At 31.8% G+C, this 18,518-nt stretch overlaps 2 protein-coding genes across 3 annotated transcripts in view; both read right to left on the minus strand.

Annotated features, from left to right (window-relative positions):
* The window catches only part of LOC139493131 (obscurin-like protein 1), a 228,406-nt gene that overhangs the window by 119,547 nt on the left and 90,341 nt on the right, over positions 1–18,518 (minus strand). The window lies entirely within an intron of this gene.
* Positions 15,981–18,518, minus strand: part of LOC139493130 (peroxidasin homolog) — a 62,301-nt gene continuing 59,763 nt past the window's right edge. For both annotated transcript variants that reach the window (XM_071281293.1, XM_071281291.1), the window contains 2 exons: positions 18,307–18,334; positions 15,981–16,962 (listed from right to left, as the gene is read on the minus strand). In XM_071281293.1, the coding sequence (XP_071137394.1) occupies positions 16,875–16,962; positions 18,307–18,334 (116 nt within the window). In that variant the 3' untranslated portion in view covers positions 15,981–16,874. The remainder of the gene's footprint in view (positions 16,963–18,306; positions 18,335–18,518) is intronic.

An 18,518-nucleotide genomic window follows, 5' to 3' on the forward strand; every position in this document is an offset into this window, starting at 1 on the left:
GTTCACAATCATCAGACAATTGTTGAATAAACAAACCAATTATAGACTAATGATTTGGTTAAACAAGACATTATGATGAGTTAAATTCTTATTCATATTTCGCCTTCGGTCTCAAGTAATGAATTAGCTTAACTTCTCTATGAGGGGTGAAGCTTACATATAATATCTCTGTTTAAAGAAACAAACTATACCCATAGCTGGCCAGTGACCTTGACCCTAGTATATAAGCACCTGTTCCATAATAACTTGTCATTATTTTTCTAGAGGGGTGAAGTGAACACTTCACTTGAATTCTTTTTAGTTATTTTATTTTTATCTTAAATTTGGGAGAGAGTTACTAAAGTTACATTAACTTGTCTACGATGTACGACAAGTTCTAATGTTATTTTGTTATTTAGAAATAATACTTCCTCAATTGTCTACGATGTATGACAAGTGTTGATGGAAATGAATTTAAAAATTTCTTGTCTACGATGTATGACAAGTGTTCATGGAAATTAATTAAATATTTTATTGTCTACGATGTATGACAATTTTATATATTCATTAAGTTTTTGCCTTAGTACACTACGATGTACGGCACATTTGTTACTTAATTCATACTCCTGTTTGTTAAACAGGTAGATATTTAAAAGTATTTCTATTCACCTGAAGGTCGTGAGTACTCTTCACAATTTACACGTGTTTTACCTGCACAGGTACACATTTTTGTATTACAATGGCTGAATTTGTTTATGCAAATGTATTGTTTTTGCAAGATGTTTAGAATGATGTTTTAGAAATTAAAGATGATAAATTTAATAGGAAAACAAGAGGTATTTTGAATAAATCCTCTTCTTAAACAGTTATAAAACCTAGTAGTTTTATAAAAGATCATAATGGCATGGCAATTGGAAATAATTGACAAAGCAACAGAACCTGTAAAAAGTAAGTTTTTAAATCTAGTGCTACTTGTATAGCTTCAAAATCTACTTGATTTGTGAATGTTTCTCACGAAAGTGCTGTTGAGTTTTAAGATAGGCATGTATATTGATACATTGACTCATTATTATTAATGTAGTAAAGAACCTGTATGAATCATGAGGTTTGAGACAGTTTTACTGCCTTCAACTCGAGCAGAGTTTGTAGAGAAACCTGCTGCTATATTTGATTTTTGCCATTAGAGGCTTACTTTAATGAAGATTTAGTTCTATATTTTGATCTGAACTACTGAAATGATACTGTGTATGTACCTCCTTTTGGAGTTTGTGCCATGGCTGATGATAGTCCAGTCGGAGTTGAATTTGATTCATCTTTTGATCCTGCATTAAGGTTTTCAGAAGCCTTTAAGGCTTCTATTAGTGAGATTAATGGTCCATTATCTCATCCTGTTTGTTGAACAGTTTAATCATGATTTTGCTTTGAAAATCCCAAAATTGTAAATATTACTACCATGTCAGCAAATATAAAATCAGGAAAATATAAAGTTCATAGAGGTAATACTATCACACTGAGAACTGTGACAATCCTAGTGTGTCGAGGATAAATAAAAAATCGAAATGGCACTGCCTAGACAGGCCCACTCTGTGGTTTCAAAGATGCAGGAAACCCAGAGATACTTTATTAAGGGGTTGATCATCACCCCTATTGTTGAGTTGGCTATTTCTTGTTGTAAGAATGGGCCATTGGATCTTGATAGTACAAGGATTTTATTGTAAAATTCTATTTGTTTGTTTGACCATGGGTTTCTGGTTAGACCCATAGGAGATGCTCAGAAATATTTAGATGATAAAACTTATTTGTAATTCTGTTGTGATAGTTGCTTTATCACGTTTCTAGTTATGATTGCATGAAGCAAACTTAGTGTTTATACAAAGATTCTGAAGCAAATTCTAGATTCCTTGGAAGAGGTTCCAGGTCTAGCAATTAATTTACTCCCAGCTGTTATGGGAAAGGCAATATCAGTTTTTTAACTGCAGAGGCTCTGTTGGTCAACAGGGCGACTATACTAGTAGGCAATTCCCTTCATTGAGAGGGAGAGGGTTTCAAAAGGGAACAGGGAATCTCGAAGAGGTCACATTTCTCAACCAGTTGCTATATATACAGTATAGATAACTTAAATATTATGATTTGGAAAATGTTACTAATGATCTATTGATATTAGATTTAATAAGAAATGGTTATAAAATTATTTTTAATGATGTACCACAAGGTTCATCATTTTTGAATTAAATACATTTCACCTTTCATAAGGATGAATTAATTTCAGAAGTCCAAAAATTGATAGCTAAGGGAGCTATTTAAGAGGTTGATCGATCAATGGAAAATCAGTTTATTTCCTATATTTTCTTAGTTCCTAAGAAAGATTGGTCTTCAAGGCCTGTATCTATTTGATAAATTCAAACATACTTAGCTTGTTGCTAATCAGCATTTGGAGCAGGACCATTTATCTTTTGTTTAGAATTAAATTTTTAGGATAAATATCTATATATATATAGAGAGAGAGCTAACATCTATAGATCACACAGATGCATATTTAAGTTTCATTTATGATTATATCACATTTTCCTGATTCATGTGGAAAAGACATTGATATGATATTTATGTTTTTGTTTTGGATTGGCTTCTGTATCAAGAATTTTTACTAAGGTTTTAAAACCTGTCTATGTATTTATGAAATAATGTCACTTGAAGTATATACATGCTATAGTTTATACATTGATGATTCTTTTATTATGGATCAGAGTTTAGATGATTGTATTGTGAATACAGAAGAAGTGGTGCAAATGCTTGATAAGCTGTGCTTCGGAAGAAATTTTGAGAAGTTGGTACTCATTTCTTGGAAGCACATTGTTTTCCTTTGTCTCATTATTGATACTGAGCTTTTTAAGTTTTTTCTGACAGATGAGAAATGGTAATATTATCTCCCTTGGGAAATTCTTCTTAAATAGAATTGTGTAACTGTATTATAGATGATTTACATCATATATTGGTTTTGTGACGAATGCTTTTAATGCAGTATCTGTGGGAATGTTACATTGCAGAAACATGGCGAGAAATAATGTTGAAACACTGTAGAGTTGTTACAGTATTTATTTTCATCAATACATGTAGGTGAATTTTTTTTTTTAACATTTTAAAATCAGAAATTAAAAATTTGATTTATAGACCCATCCAAATAAGTTTTTGGATTGGACCAGATTCCTCATAAGAAGGATTTGGGATCCAAATTTGAAGAAAATGTTTCTGTTGGTAGATGGAGCTTCTTTAAGAGTATGCGCTCATTTCATATAGATTTCATAGTATTGTTGGCTATATTTTTCTTTTGGAGAAAAAAGTTTTAGTCACAGAGAGTTATACAATCAGAAAATACATTTTCAGTAGCTTTTATTATGCAATAGGAGGTAAAACCTCGTTGTCACTTAACATGCTTACTACAAATATTTCATTATTTGGGCTTGGTGTTCAAGAAAGAACATTTTTATCACAGCTCTTTATATTCCTGGTAAGAAAATTCTGATGCTTATCATATGGTTAAAAAATTTACAGATTCAAAAGGATGGCAATTGAAAGAAGATATATTTGTTTTGTTGTTATCACGTTTTCATTTTCAAATCTGTAGAGAATTACTTCGTTGTCTTTTGACCAACAAGCTCCTTTCAGAGATGTTTGTATTTTTCATGGTCAGAATTAAGACCTTATATTTTCCCATCTTTTTCATTGTTGGGGATAATTATTAATGAAAATTATTAGTGATAAAGTTCAGAAGGCTCTTTTGATTATCCTTTTTGGCCTGCTCAGAGTTGGTTTTCTTTGCTAAGACCAATTTTAATTTATTTGCCAGTTAAACTGCTAAGCATAAAAATTAGTAACAATGTTGCATACTGAAGATAATGTCTTTCTGTCAGGAAGAGACTTAATTCAACTGTATATTGTAAAAAATATAAGTGAAACAACACCTGAAGGGTTGATTGTGCAGTAGGGTAAAAACGTGTGTATTATACTCAGAAATCACTTTAATATAAACAGGAGATTTCAGAATCATTTGTAAAATATATTTACACTTCATCTTGGAGACCATCCATCTATAATCAAGCATTATCAATATTTTTTGAGAAATTTCATTATTTGGTGTGTTCAAAGAGAACCAATTCCTTATCACCATCTAAAAAGGATGTTATTGATTATTGAATTTTTTGTAAAACACAAGCTTTTCATATTCAGCATGTTTAATGTGAATTTTCCTTGTTCTATGTTGAAACAGACTTTATCCTTTAAGAAATAGATGTTACTTAATTTGTTTGTTTACTACATGTATTTGTGGAAGTTTGCTTAAACCTGAATCTGCAATTGAAGAGTTAGATACTCTTTCACTTGGGAGATGAATTTAGTGCTATCTTTTTTAAGTTCTTAATATTCATTGGAGAATTTAACATTGAAGACTGTCTTTTATACTTGTGTCTTTATTTGCCTTGACTACAGCTGCCTTAAAGTACTATCTTTATCAGCTGTAGATTTACATTCTATGTTTCTTCATTCAGAGACATGGCACTTTATTTTTTCATATACATGAGTTTTTGAAAAATACTAGATCTGTTAGTTAGTTTACCTAACGAGGTGATCAAAGGTTTTGATAAACCAAAACTTTGTGTTGTTAAGACAATGATTTATCATGTTTTGTGTACAAAATAGGTGAGAGAATTCATCTAAGTCTTTTCGTAAAGTTTAGATAGTTAGAGAGAGTTCTAATTTTATCCGAGGTTTTAAGGTTAACTCATTTAGAGGAACCTCTTCATAGGTGCATTTAGCTTCAGAATGTTCTATTAAGGACATTATGGCAACAGTTTTGTCTGGACATATGATCAAACCTTTTACAAGTTCTATAACAGGAAAGTGAATAATATCAGTACTAAAACGCTTTTCTTCAGTTGTAGTTACTGTGATTGTGATTTTTATCCTTTATTAAATGTTGGCATTTATATAAAAATTGTTTTTAGTTTGTGTCTACACTTTAAACAAGCTAATTCATTACTTGAGACCGAAGGCGAAATATGAATAAGAATGTTCCTTCATCCAAGCATATCTTGGATGTGCAGGATGAAGGTCATTCTTAGAATATGAGCCTGAGGCTCGAAAGTAATTAATTCCCACCCTAGGGATTATCAGTCAGACCCACCCTTTTCCACTGGGTTTTATATTTGGTCGACACAAACTTGCTTTAAATTATGACAAGTTATTATGGAACAGGTGCTTATATACTAGGGTCAAGGTCACTGGCCAGCTATGGGTATAGTTTGTTTCTTTAAACAGAGATATTATATGTAAGCTTCACCCCTCATAGAGAAGTTAAGCTAATTCATTACTTTCGAGCCTCAGGCTCATATTCTAAGAATGACCTTCATCCTGCACATCCAAGATATGCTTGGATGAAGGAACATTTTAACGGTTCCATTGGACTGTAAATATTTATTTAGCTACTCTGTGTGAGAAGTAAATAAAATAAAAATCGCCATGACATTCAAAGTCAACATGGAAAATATCTTCACACTTTAAAATATGTTGGAGCTGCTATACAAATTCCGTTTATATTGTTCAAATTTGTGACAAATTCGTCCATATAGTGAACATAGTTTATTCATATTTTATTATGGGGCCGGATCGACTTGGGGCCGGATCGACGTGGGCCGGATCGACTTGGGCCGGATCGACTTTGGGCCGGATTGACTTGGGGCCGGATAGGTTTGGGGCCGGAACGACCGGGTACCGGATAAACGATATGATTTTAATTTTGAAATTATCAATTCCCCTCTTTTAGGAGCAAAAAAACAACTTCAATTGTACTTTCCTCGGAGTTTTTTTTTTTTTTTACTGTGATATAATTAAAAAGTCACTGCCCTTTTTAAGCTAGCTTTCGATACAATAATTATAAAAACAGAACGCGCTGCGTCGGTTTAAAATATAATATGTTCTCCGTTTGTCCATGATGGACTCTTCCAGAGATACCGTGAGCGGCCTCACTTGTTGAATAGTAAAAGAGGTCTACTTGCGCAGTAACTTTTATTTTACATTTTTTTCTAGCAAACTAAACATGTATTGTTGTATTTTGAATCAGTCTATGATAAATGTGGGTGTTATACGCTCATGAGATATTAACTACAAAACTAACCAGGCGATATTAAGAGGACAACATAGTCTTCAACCATCCACAAAACAAACTATTAACGAGTGACATGGACAAAGGTTACACATAATTTGTTGAAACTTATTAGTGAAATTTATATAAAATATAATGTTTTAACCACAGAGTGGTCATCTCTCATTTAATACAACAACGTGATACAATGAACGACCTGAAATTATACAAATTCTAAAGTTTCAAAATTGATTATTCTGTGAGAAGCAATATTTAATTCACCAAACCGGTGCTAGGAGCCGTATTAAACTTTAGCTATCAGTAAGGATATTTTATCGCCCTGCTGAAGATGTCACTTGGATTTTGAGATGAACAGGGAAAATGCACTGTTGTTGATTGTTTTGCGCTTTTCTTTTTTTTTTAATTTTGCTGTTCATTCACTTATGATGTGTCATTTATACACGACGGGTGCCACATGTGGAGCAGGATCTGCTTACCCTTCCGGAGCACCTGAAATCACACCTAGTTTTTAGTAAGGTTCGTGTTGTTTATTCTTTAGTTTTCTATGTTGTGTCATGTGTACATGTACTATTTATTGTTTTTCTGTTTGTCTTTTTCATTTTTAGCCATGGCGTTGTCAGTTTGTTTTAGATTTATGAGTTTGACTGTCCCTTTGGTATCTTTCGTCCCTCTTTTATAGATACCACATTGCCTTGGGTATTTCTATTCAGGCTGTACAAATTAGCCAATTATCCTTTATGTCACCTTTTGTCATTTAATAATGAGTAAAATCTAGACCGTACAATCAGTTACCAAAATCATCAAAATGAAAAAGTGTTACAAGATGTAACGGAAAAAAACAACGACATAATTAATGAAAAATGGAAAAAAAACGAACCGTTCATTTTTATTGACATTTAAAAGTTCATTCATATTGAAATTTGAAAGTAAAACCTATCTACCTTCCTGCGAGTTGTAAATATATTTCAACACTTTGAAATTATGCTACATTATATTTCTCAAAATTGTGTTATAAAGTGTAACATGTATATATTAAATTTCTGGAATGTTTAACGATATGAAATGAGTTATCAAAGGTACCAGGATTATAATTGCATACGCCAGACGCGCGTTTCGTCTTCATAAGACTCATCAGTGAAGCTCTGTTCAAAATAGCTATAGAGCCAAATAAATACAAAATTGAGGGCATTGATCCGAGGACCCAAATTCCAAAAAGTTGTGCCAATTACGGCTATGGTGATCTATTCCTGGGAATAGAAAATTCTTAGTATTTCTTAAAATTAAAAGATTTGTCAATTTACTAAAATGACCAAATAATTGATATTCTATTATAAACTATAAATGCTATATGAACTGTCGTGGTATTGAATTTTGATAAAAACAAAAACAGTAGCAATGGCTTAAGATCTTTTATGATTCAAATTAACCAACATTTTATTTTTTTATTTTTCAGAACATCAATATTTTTGTTCGGTGTATGCGAAATTGACATATTAACAGCAATAGTTGGAATAGTTAGTACGTCAAGTTATTTCTTGATTGGCGCAGCTCCAAAAAAATATATGGACGACAGTCAAAAATTCAAATATATTCTTCAAAGCAAAATATGGAAAGAAATAGGCTTACCAGTCGTAATGAAAACATTAAACGAAAGTGATTAAAAAGTTTCGTGCACCCAAACACATTATGTAACAAAATTTATTAAAGGAGATCATTGTGAACGTTCGTTGCAATTTGGTCTTCGCATGTGAATCATTTAATCAACTATCAAATCATATTTTCTAAATCGTCTCCGTTTCAAACCATGAAATATATGCATATCTACTGACCATATTAATAAATGAAAGATACTATTATATATAATACCAACTAACTTAAACTTGACAATATCTAACGCTATCATTAAGCATAACAAAAGAAAAATAACTACTATATTTCTGACTTGGTGCATGCATTGTCCGAGGAAAATGGTGGGTTAAACTTTGATTATAGCTATCTAGACCTTCCGATTGTATGATATTTGTTGATAGTTTCGTTATATTGACAAAATTGGCAGAGCAACCAAATTATACATAATATGTTGATGGGACTACAATAGCGATCAATCAGCCAAAACTATGATAACGTACAAAACAGTCATACAACGCTAACCAATCCAGTTTTCTTTGCTCAATGTTGGTTGTTAATAGTTGTGTAATTTGGGGGGTTGTCTCGTTGGCAATTATAACATATCTTCTTATTCTTATATAACCGAACTGGCTGAATAACCTAACGAAGAAGCCAGGAAAAATTGTAGATAGTGAATTTGACAATGACACAAAAAAACCTTATTGTCGTTGATAATACATACCGCATATAGTATATGCTTTCCTAATCAGGTAAGTATAAATACGACGGGAAAAAATGACTGAAGGCACTAATGAATTATACTCCTTTTATAAGATGAACTAAACCCCACAATTTATTAACAAAAAGTAATAGACAGCCGTCTTCTCTAGATATGCCTGTTCAAAATTATTTTGAAAGTCCGAAGCCTTAAAGAAACGTTAAATAGTCGTTTAAATAAAAATGGATAAAAAGTAAACTGAAACCTGGACACGAGAGGCAGCGGACTATATACAATATGAACTGTAGTGCAAAACGAGTTTAGTTCTATAAAATTTGATCAAACCCAGATGAATGGAGAGAAACATGCTTACCTGTCGTGTAACTCCGATTCAGTTTATTTTAAACCAAAAGCAAAATACCTGGCAACAATTTGCTGTATGTGTAACTTGATACCGTTTGATTGATGACTGTGTTCATTTGATTCGTTGTCAATAACATTTAAATTTATACCTTTTTTCAAGTATATTGAATTTAACAAACACTTATCTGATTTATATAAGTTGATAACACAATCCATGTTACTGCATATATTTGTATACAAAGCAAACATTTAAAATACATGAAAGGAATCTGGATGACCCAATATTTTACGTGAACGAGAAAATGCGTGTAGCCTGTTTTGAATTAAATCAATTACTTGAATATCTATTTTATGAGAAAATCAATATTTTTGCATGTAGACCTAAACCCAAAATCAAAAAAGACTTTACGATATGAAAAGAAATGGTGAGAATATAGTGACAAAACAACAGCATTTCGAAAAATATGATAAAAAATAGTTATGAATTAAGAGGACAGTGATTAATCTCATTAATTGATCAAGGAAAGAAAAATCAATGTAATAAAGAATAACTATATATTACTGAGTAAAATGCATGAAATCAAAGTGAAAATTTGTTAGCTCAGACACCAAGACAATCTACCAACACGTACGGAAATGGAAACATTGGCTGAGATGACTGGATTTCTAACTTTATGCAGATTTACCAAAATTATTTCAACACGCAGGGTTTGTTTTTGCACAACGAAATGCATAAACATTACGCAAAACAAATATCTGTAATAGGACATAACTACGAGTACTCTTAGTGCGGTGGTTTGACATATTTGTCGTTTTGTTAAGGTTTTCTTTGTGCTAAATGCCGATCTGTTGAGTCAATTTCTTTTCATATAATTGTACTTGACCTTTTCAACAACTCTCGACACCGACTAATGACACCGAAAGTTTACAGGTAAAATGGAGGGAACGTCTCAAAGACAAAAACGTCTGACTATTATAATTATACAAATTCGATTTGGCGGTTATACATGTATATAACTACCGAAGATATATATATATATATATATATATATATATATAAGTGTCTAAGAATGTAACTTTAACACACTAATGAGTGTTATAAAATTAGTTGTTATATTTTATATATTATTCACGCAAACTGATCCACACCTAGATAGATTGAATGTTGATTGTTGCTATTTTTAGACACTATATATATATATATATATATATATATATAAAGGAAAACATATATCTTTCTCTATCTGTATTTACACGTCATTTCACGTTGAATTGATTAAAACAATTACTGCAATCATTCCGTATCCTAATATGTTTCTCTTTACATTGATGATTATGCCGCATTCCAATAACGATACATTTGTATCTGCAAAATTTTTCAAACGATCAAAACCGTAACCGATGTACATATTCAAATTGGGAGGGGTAAAAAAGTTCGAAGGAAAAGATCACATCGCCATTTTTATCAACGAAGGACTACGCCGCTTCAATATACCATGTTTAAGTTCATGTTTCCCGTCATGATTTGGGAGGGAATTTAATTTACTTCTCATTCCAATGTATCATTACTTAAGCAAAACATACCTAGACGCTAGTTACTGTAGACCTTTGTCATTGCAAATTATTTTTGGACAGTGCCAATCAGGGGTTGGGGTCTAATGACTTAGGTTATCCCTCATTATAATCATATGGTAGTCCTCACAAACTGATAGACCAATATAATTGCCCGTGTTCTAAAAGACAAGATACGTTGTCCCTTAAACGGGGAGTCATGATTTTCCATTTTTCGAAAAAAAACCTCTGGGTTTCTTACAAGAAGCGGGAAATGCTTAGCAATGGATTTTAATATGGTCCGTGTTGATCAAGTATCGTTGGTTTTATAGGTTACACTGTCATTGCTATATTTTATTTTATTCTTTTATCAACGGGTCAGAAATTGTGTCTGTTTCTCTTTTTTCTTCATAACGCTTTGCCGGATTTATAATCTTTTCTTTTTTTTCGTACTTATAATTCTTTCTAAATTTCGTCTATGACAATACATACGGGAGTTTTTTTCCCCAATAAGAATAGTAAAACCCCGTCGCAAGTTTTGTGCGCCTGAACGAAGTCCTGAAAATGTACGGCCTTCACACGGTTGATATTTTAGTAAATGATGTCACATTTTGACTTTATGCTTCGTTTTTATATTTGATTCCTTTTTAGTCGATCAGAGATCGCTGTTTTTTTTTTCCATGTTGTTTCTCTTCCTTTTTTGTACCGTAAAAATAATTTGTTTCTTCATTCTAAATTTAAAAAATCCATGTCATTTGGACTCTGTCTTCATTGCCAATCAAATCAATTTCAAGCAATAAGTCCAATAGTAATCAATAGTATTATTTTCAATTTATATTTTTGAGACGACCCCTCACAAATTACCTGTCGTAGCCGTGCTGAACTGTAGGTGTAGACAATTAGAAAGGTTTACTAGTGTGTTCCAATATTTTACACTAATATCACAGTTTGAGGGGAGAGTTCAGCACACAAAAACATGTTTACAAACGTTATATTATTTATGTGTTTGTCTTAAATACGCACCTTGTACTTAGAATATTGTTCTTGATTGCTTTATGTCTTATTTGTATGTCTTATTTGTTGAAATGGCATACATTTGGTTTTCTCTTTTTAATTGTATCCCATTTTTGCCTGAATCTTTCACAAATGACTACACAGTATATGTTTTCGTCATTGATGCAGACCGTACATCCAGTCAGGATTCTTCTCCGTTAAAATTATCTAATTACGTCAGCTAATTTTTACAATCTTGAATAAGGAAACCGTTTAAAGGATGAAGTGCTGCCAATTCGTCTCTTAAAACCGATAATATGAAATCCTAAATTATGCACTTTTTTTTTTAACTTAAAGCACATAGAAACAGATGCAAACAATGCATATATACCAACTTCACTGTTTTCCCACTCTTACGAAGAGTTTCATTTCTTTTGTTTAATTGCAACTGGGTATAACTTTTTAACTAAATAAATTATTTTCCAAATGCACTGAAAATAAATATGTTTAAACTAGTGCCTGGTGAACAGGTGTCTCATATTTGCAATCACCAACATCTGCTGTGTTAATATATATGTACTGCCGGAGCGAGTCAAAGATGCCATAATTAGCTAGATCATGCCTTCACATTAAATACCTTAAATACAGTCAAAGTACCATTAACAAATATGGAAGCAGGTCATATGTGTACATGTTGCACATGTCGGATGCAACTAAAGAAAACAAATGAAAAATTATGAACAGTAATAATTTTTAATACAATTTTTAGATGCAACATAGATACGTCAATAAAAATAAGGTACTATGATGTTAACGTCAGCTTTGTGCTAAGCTGGTTTTAATTGCTATACATTTTTATATCTGTCGTATTTGTCATTGTATATAGTCGAGTTTTCGTGGTTCGTCTACAGGGTTTTCGATTTTATGTAGATTGTTGTCATGTGTGTTTACTGTTAGGTCTTATATGATCGTGTATTATTTTATATTTAAGAAATAATTCATGGAAGCCATAGATTATTGGAAATTTACACATGGCCTGGGCCGTGATATTTTAATTTTATCCTGAGCGTTAGCGAGGGATAAAATTAACGAATATCACGGCCCAGGCCATGTGTAAAATTCCAATAATCTATGGCTTCCATGAATTATTTCGATTCTAATAGGACAAATACGATCATTAAAAAAACTGAAGTGATGGTTGGTAACGCTGTGTGTGCGGCTGTTCTTTTTGACTCCCTGTTAGATAAAGCTCAAACATTCTAATAAATCCGTAGCTTGCATGGACTATTTCGTGAATAACCGCTAAAATAAAAATCTGTTTCATTCTCAAAACCAACAATTGTGCTTTTGATTTAAATGTTTTTTCTCGTAAGCTACCGTCAAATCCAAAGTTGACATTTCGTAACTAAGGAGCCGCCATGTTGACTTGCTGAAATCAGTAAATATGCGAATAATGCAATAGAATAGACAATCAAACAAAACCTACCTTGATAATCAATTTTAATACAATAGTAAACAACATTTCAATGGTTCACGTAACAGAAAACTTTCAACTGTAGCGTTTTCATTTGTTTGACGTCATGTTTTGAAATGACTTAAATGCGCCAAAACATTAATAGACTTTCTTGGAATTTTATTTTATTTTTATATTTTGTTGGTTTCTCCGAGTTCTTGTGCATTACTTCTTTTTATTGTGCATTCGAAAAAGAATAAAAGTGATTTTGTCTTTTTTTAATTGCAATTTTAAAACAATAAAATCGGCAAAGGGTTTACAAATAGGTGTCAATACATGTGGAATTACGTGGGAAGTATATTGTAACAGCCATTTTTATGTACACCACGGAGTCTGCGCTAAGTATAGATATATCGAGAATTTTATCACAGTGTTGTTTACAAAGCGAAAGAAGCACGTCATATTAGAATTATTATTTAATTATTTCGTTTTTTCTTCTAAATCAAATTGTGTATAATAAATGATCAATAAATACTTAATACTGGAAATTAAATACCTTCCTGTAACTGTATGGTTCTAGTGCATTTATACAAATGTTCATTATATATGCATCCAAATATGTGTACAATCTTATAAGATGTACATATTATATGCTTTTCATTGAATATACAGTTTATACAAATCTTTAAAGATTATGTATATCTTTGCAGATTTACAGTGTATACTCAGCTTTATAGATGTAAGGTGTATATATCAGTATTACAGACTTACCGTTTGAATACAGTTTTAAAGTATATATCCATCTTTTCAGATTTACAGTGACTTTGATACCACTTTTATTAACTGTAAATATTGCTTAAGCATTTAAGCTTCAGCATTGAAAGGCGGCTATTCAGTTAATGAAATACTAAATATCTATATATTAATATATAAGAGTTATCAACAAAACATTTTTTTTCTTGCTTTTTCTAAACTTTGCAACCGTATAAGAAATCGAAAAATATATTTTGCCTAATTGCTCGTTATATCCTCGGGATGTTTTTAATAATGATGTCATATTTGTTATTCTCGTGGGATTTTGTCTGATGCTTGGTCCGTTTCTGTGTGTGTTACATTTTAGTGTTGTGTCGTTGTTCTCCTCTGATATTTAATGCGTTTCCCTCGGTTTTAGTTTGTTACCCCGATTTTGTTTTTTGTCCATGGATTTATGAGTTTTGAACAGCGGTATACTACTGTTGCCTTTATTTAATAATCTTAACCAAAGTTATGCGGAGACTCCATTTGAGAGTTATTCCCAATTATGCATTTGATATGAGTGAAATGCATTTCTAACTGGTTCGCCATAGGTGAAAGAGACCTAGGGTCTTTTAATAAGAGGTCTTTGATAAAAAAAAAAAAGTCAAGATCAAAGGTCACGTCATTATTCTAAATTTTGATTTAAGCTTATTTTTACTCTGTCAAAAACCCGTATAAGATATGGACAACATATTTTTATCCAATTGCAATTGTATGTTGCGACATGTACATGTCGTAATACATATATTTTGCTTGAAAGCGTAAGTCAACATTTGATAGGAGTTATCATCCCTTTTATATTTAATATAACGTGTATGATAACATAGCCCATTTATCAAAATCTTTTGATCTGAGGTCCTTAGTTGATGACTTTGAAATGGAGGTGAATGTCACAGGTAAACTTTACGTTCTTTGGTTTGACCTTTGCTTTAATAAGTATGTGCGTATTATAAAGCCATATAATTTTGTGCATTAAGTTGCAAGCAACATGACCTCAAACAATTAAAATCAAACGGAAGTTAACTCGTGTAAATCGCAAGTAGCCATTTGTTGTAATTATATAATGTGAAAATATATAGGACCATATATTTTTGAATTCAATGTGTCTAGTTCAGATGATATCGGAAGTAACATTTTTTTTCAAAACGAAAGTAACATATTGTCTCTGTTATTTCGAACAAAAATTAGCAAGACGACGGTTTCCACATGTGGAGCATGATCTGCTCACCTTTCCGGAGCACCTGAAATCATCCCAAGTGGTGGGGATCGTGTTGCTTAGTCGTTTAGTTTTCTATGTTGTGTCTTTTGTACGTACTATTATTTGCCTTTTTTTTCACTATGGCATTGTCAGTTTGTTTTCGATCCCTCTGGTATCTTTCGCCCCTCTTGCAGTTAAACCAATTTAAGACTATTGAACAGCGGTATCATACTATAGCGATTATGTATCACCTCCTTCTTATGCAACATTGACAAACGATTTGACAATTTGTATACCATCACCGAATGCCTTTGTCATGGAGGACTCAATTGTTAGGCACCTGCATTGCAGTTGTGATAATTCTTAACATCAACAGGATTAGTCTTGTGAAATTTAATCTGTGAAACTCTGGTCAATCATACCCAGTTTTTAACTTGAAACATTTTGTGAGAATCTTTTGATAATCAAAATCAACATGAAAAATGTTAGACAACACACTATTTTAATAATCCCTTCCTGAGTTCTATCAGCGTCTTTAATTCATGGTCATCCTTGACCATCTATTGATTGAACGTTGAAGGGCCATACATCATGCAATACGCTAACGGATTAAGGTGAGTGTTGGAACATCTTACGGGATAATCAATTTAATAATCGCTGACATATGTGTTAACATCCATGAAATTTAATCGAATCCTGATTGTACGAAATTTCTGACAATATTATTTAGTAAATATTGATCAAATTCAAAAATGTGGAGCGTTGAGCATTTCAATAGTAAATGTTTAAAAAAATAAAATATTCAAATACATAGGTCATAATTGAATAATTTAATTTCAATTACTTGAGAACAATAGTAGACATAACATATTGTACTAATGGTCATAATTGGTTGATTGACTGGAATATTAAGAATATGTTAAACGCAGCTACGTCTTATATATTGTGTTTATAATAATTTTATATGCTCCAAAATAACGTTTGGATATTTTTTTAAGACATCAGATGAGATATGATAATTTATCAAACCTTGTTGGTTATAGGTATGTCTAGGATAACAAATTGATTTCTAAAGATATTTACATTAAGTACTTCAGCTTGTGTTGTAAATTTCTAACTTCGATAGTATCAAACGGCAGGTCAGCGATCAAAGTAAAATGTCACATGGTAACTATTAATAATACATGTAATACAGATCGATTGATTGTTTTTTGCGGAACGTCTTTTTGCCATATATTCAGATATATGTCTAAATTGTGATGTTATACTTTTGTTATAGGTTAGGATGAATATTGGTGCCTCTTAAAACCTTCAAATCCGCTGCATTTGTTTGCACCTGTATTAAGTAAGGAATCTGATATTTAGTGGTTGCCCGTTGTTGATGTGTTTCATAAGTGTTTATCGACTCTCTTTTTTTATATAGGTTTTATCATTCGTTTATCTCTTTCTATAAAAACTCCACTCTCCCGTTTCAATACTTTATGTCAATAATAAGTCAGCAAACACTCATCTGGATCCATCAAAATACAAAAGATCTATGTCATTTTCGTTTTGTGTAACGTTTTTGCAAAAGATCGATGTTGCAAGAAGGAAAATTCGCGTGTTTCTCCATCCTAAATGTTCTCCCATTTATTTGTATTGTGGTCCTGTCATGTAATGTTGTTATTTTCATGTTATATTTAATATTGCCATACAAGCAGGAGATTTAGCAGGCCAAACAACCATGTTCAACCCACTATTTGTTTCTTAATGAGTCCTGTACCAAGTTAGGAAAATGGCCATTGTTATATTATAGTTCATTTCTGTGTGTGTTATATTTTAATGTTGTGTTTCTGATGTGTCATATTTCTCCTCTTATAATTGATGCTTTTGTCTCAGTATTAGTTTGTTACCTGGATTGTTTTTTTCTTAAACGATTTATAAATTTCGAATAGTGGTATACTACTGTTGCCTTTATTTAATTACATTGATGTGTTTAGAACATACCTAAGCAATTACTGAATTAAAAAAAATGACGTTTAAACCATACAATATATATGGCACATATTACAATGTTAAGTAGTTAAAACACTTCAATATAATCTGCCTGCTGTTCTGGTCTGTTTGATCGAGTAGACATACTTATTGTGTCATAAGTGCTATCTTCATTTCTACAACATAAACAAAAACAATAAAGTTATAAACATATTCATTCTATATTTAGTCTTAGTACTGTATATGTTTATTACAATCATTTTCAATATCGAAAGCAGTGGTGGACGGACAAGCTTAATCAAAATGAAGAACAAAAACTTAGCAACATATTAAGCTTTATCTAAAATAATGGCCTAAATGTTCAACCGACATTAGACCTGTATATTCATTTTTTTTTTATATTTTGACATGTAGGAGGGATTCATGTAGATAGCATGGATAATCACTTTATTAAACCGGCATCACTAAAAACAAATCAAATTTAACAAACGCGAAGAAATGTGTTTAATCATTAGATAATTTTCTTCTACTTATAGTAAATTCCATCTTCCAGAGCACACATGTCTCACAGAAAACTTGCACCATTGGTAAAAACAAATTTACCACTGATGAATCGTTATAAATCATCAGAGTTCAAGATTGACTTCTTTCTTTTATTTCCCCCGTTTTGGGAGCACCCGTATTACAAAGGGACAAAACTAGACTCGCCTCTTTCGAAAATAAAATTACTACAAACCAGCGTCACTGAGAAATGGTATAATCATTAGTGTTAAAGGTTGTTTTCTTATTCTCTGAGTTATTTCCCCCGTTCTAGGAGCACATTTGTAACACCGAGAAAAAAACCACTAATGGGACATCCAAATTCCCTTGAACAAGAACTGACAAAATGATCAAATCAAAACAAATAATACATCAGTGCATCAAAACAGTCTGAGAAACACGAACCCAACTTGTGTGTCATCAAAAACATTGTAAGTAGTCTTTCAAGCAGTATCATCCCACATTAGTATTCGTTAAGAGTGAAACAGTACTGACCAAACGGACAAAACTTGATAAGAGACTACGTTTCTAGTATCTTGATGTTGTAGATCACAAAAAGAGAACTAAAACAGTTATTTGAGACGCTCACATCAATTTGTTACAGTAACAATAAAATGTGTTTTATAGATTTCAGTCATCCTGTCACATCAACTTGTTTGAACATCTGACAACATGCTAGCTAAACCTCACGATGCAGTTAGTATCATTTTGAGGTTTTACTGTTGTTTTTAAGGATACCAAATATTGCAACTGTCAAAGGAGTCTTTTAGTCAAATTTCATCGTTCTTTATACACGCGTCTACCTTTTGCCTAACGATATTTTGATTGAAAATGCTCTACAAAATGTTATTGTGAATTAATTTGTTCAGCTGTTGGAATTCTAACCAAATATATTAATGCTAAGGGTTTTCTATATGTTTTATTTAGTCAGCTCATATGAACCACAATTATAATATTACATTTTACTTAAATCCACCTACCTTGTTGGCATTGTAGAATTATATCTATCTGCAAAAGAATGGTATGTCAATTGTCAAGTATTGAAAAAAATTAAAATAAAACATTTTAACTTTAATGCGTTCGAAGAGTTTACTGGTTAACCTTAAACAAACGACGAAAGCCGAATAGTTGAAAGCAATAGATATATAAGAACAAAATCAGTTGAAGAGCTATATAACAACAACAAAAAATA

Source organism: Mytilus edulis, chromosome 10 (assembly GCF_963676685.1).
Source record: "Mytilus edulis chromosome 10, xbMytEdul2.2, whole genome shotgun sequence".
In the NCBI taxonomy this organism is placed as follows: domain Eukaryota; kingdom Metazoa; phylum Mollusca; class Bivalvia; order Mytilida; family Mytilidae; genus Mytilus; species Mytilus edulis.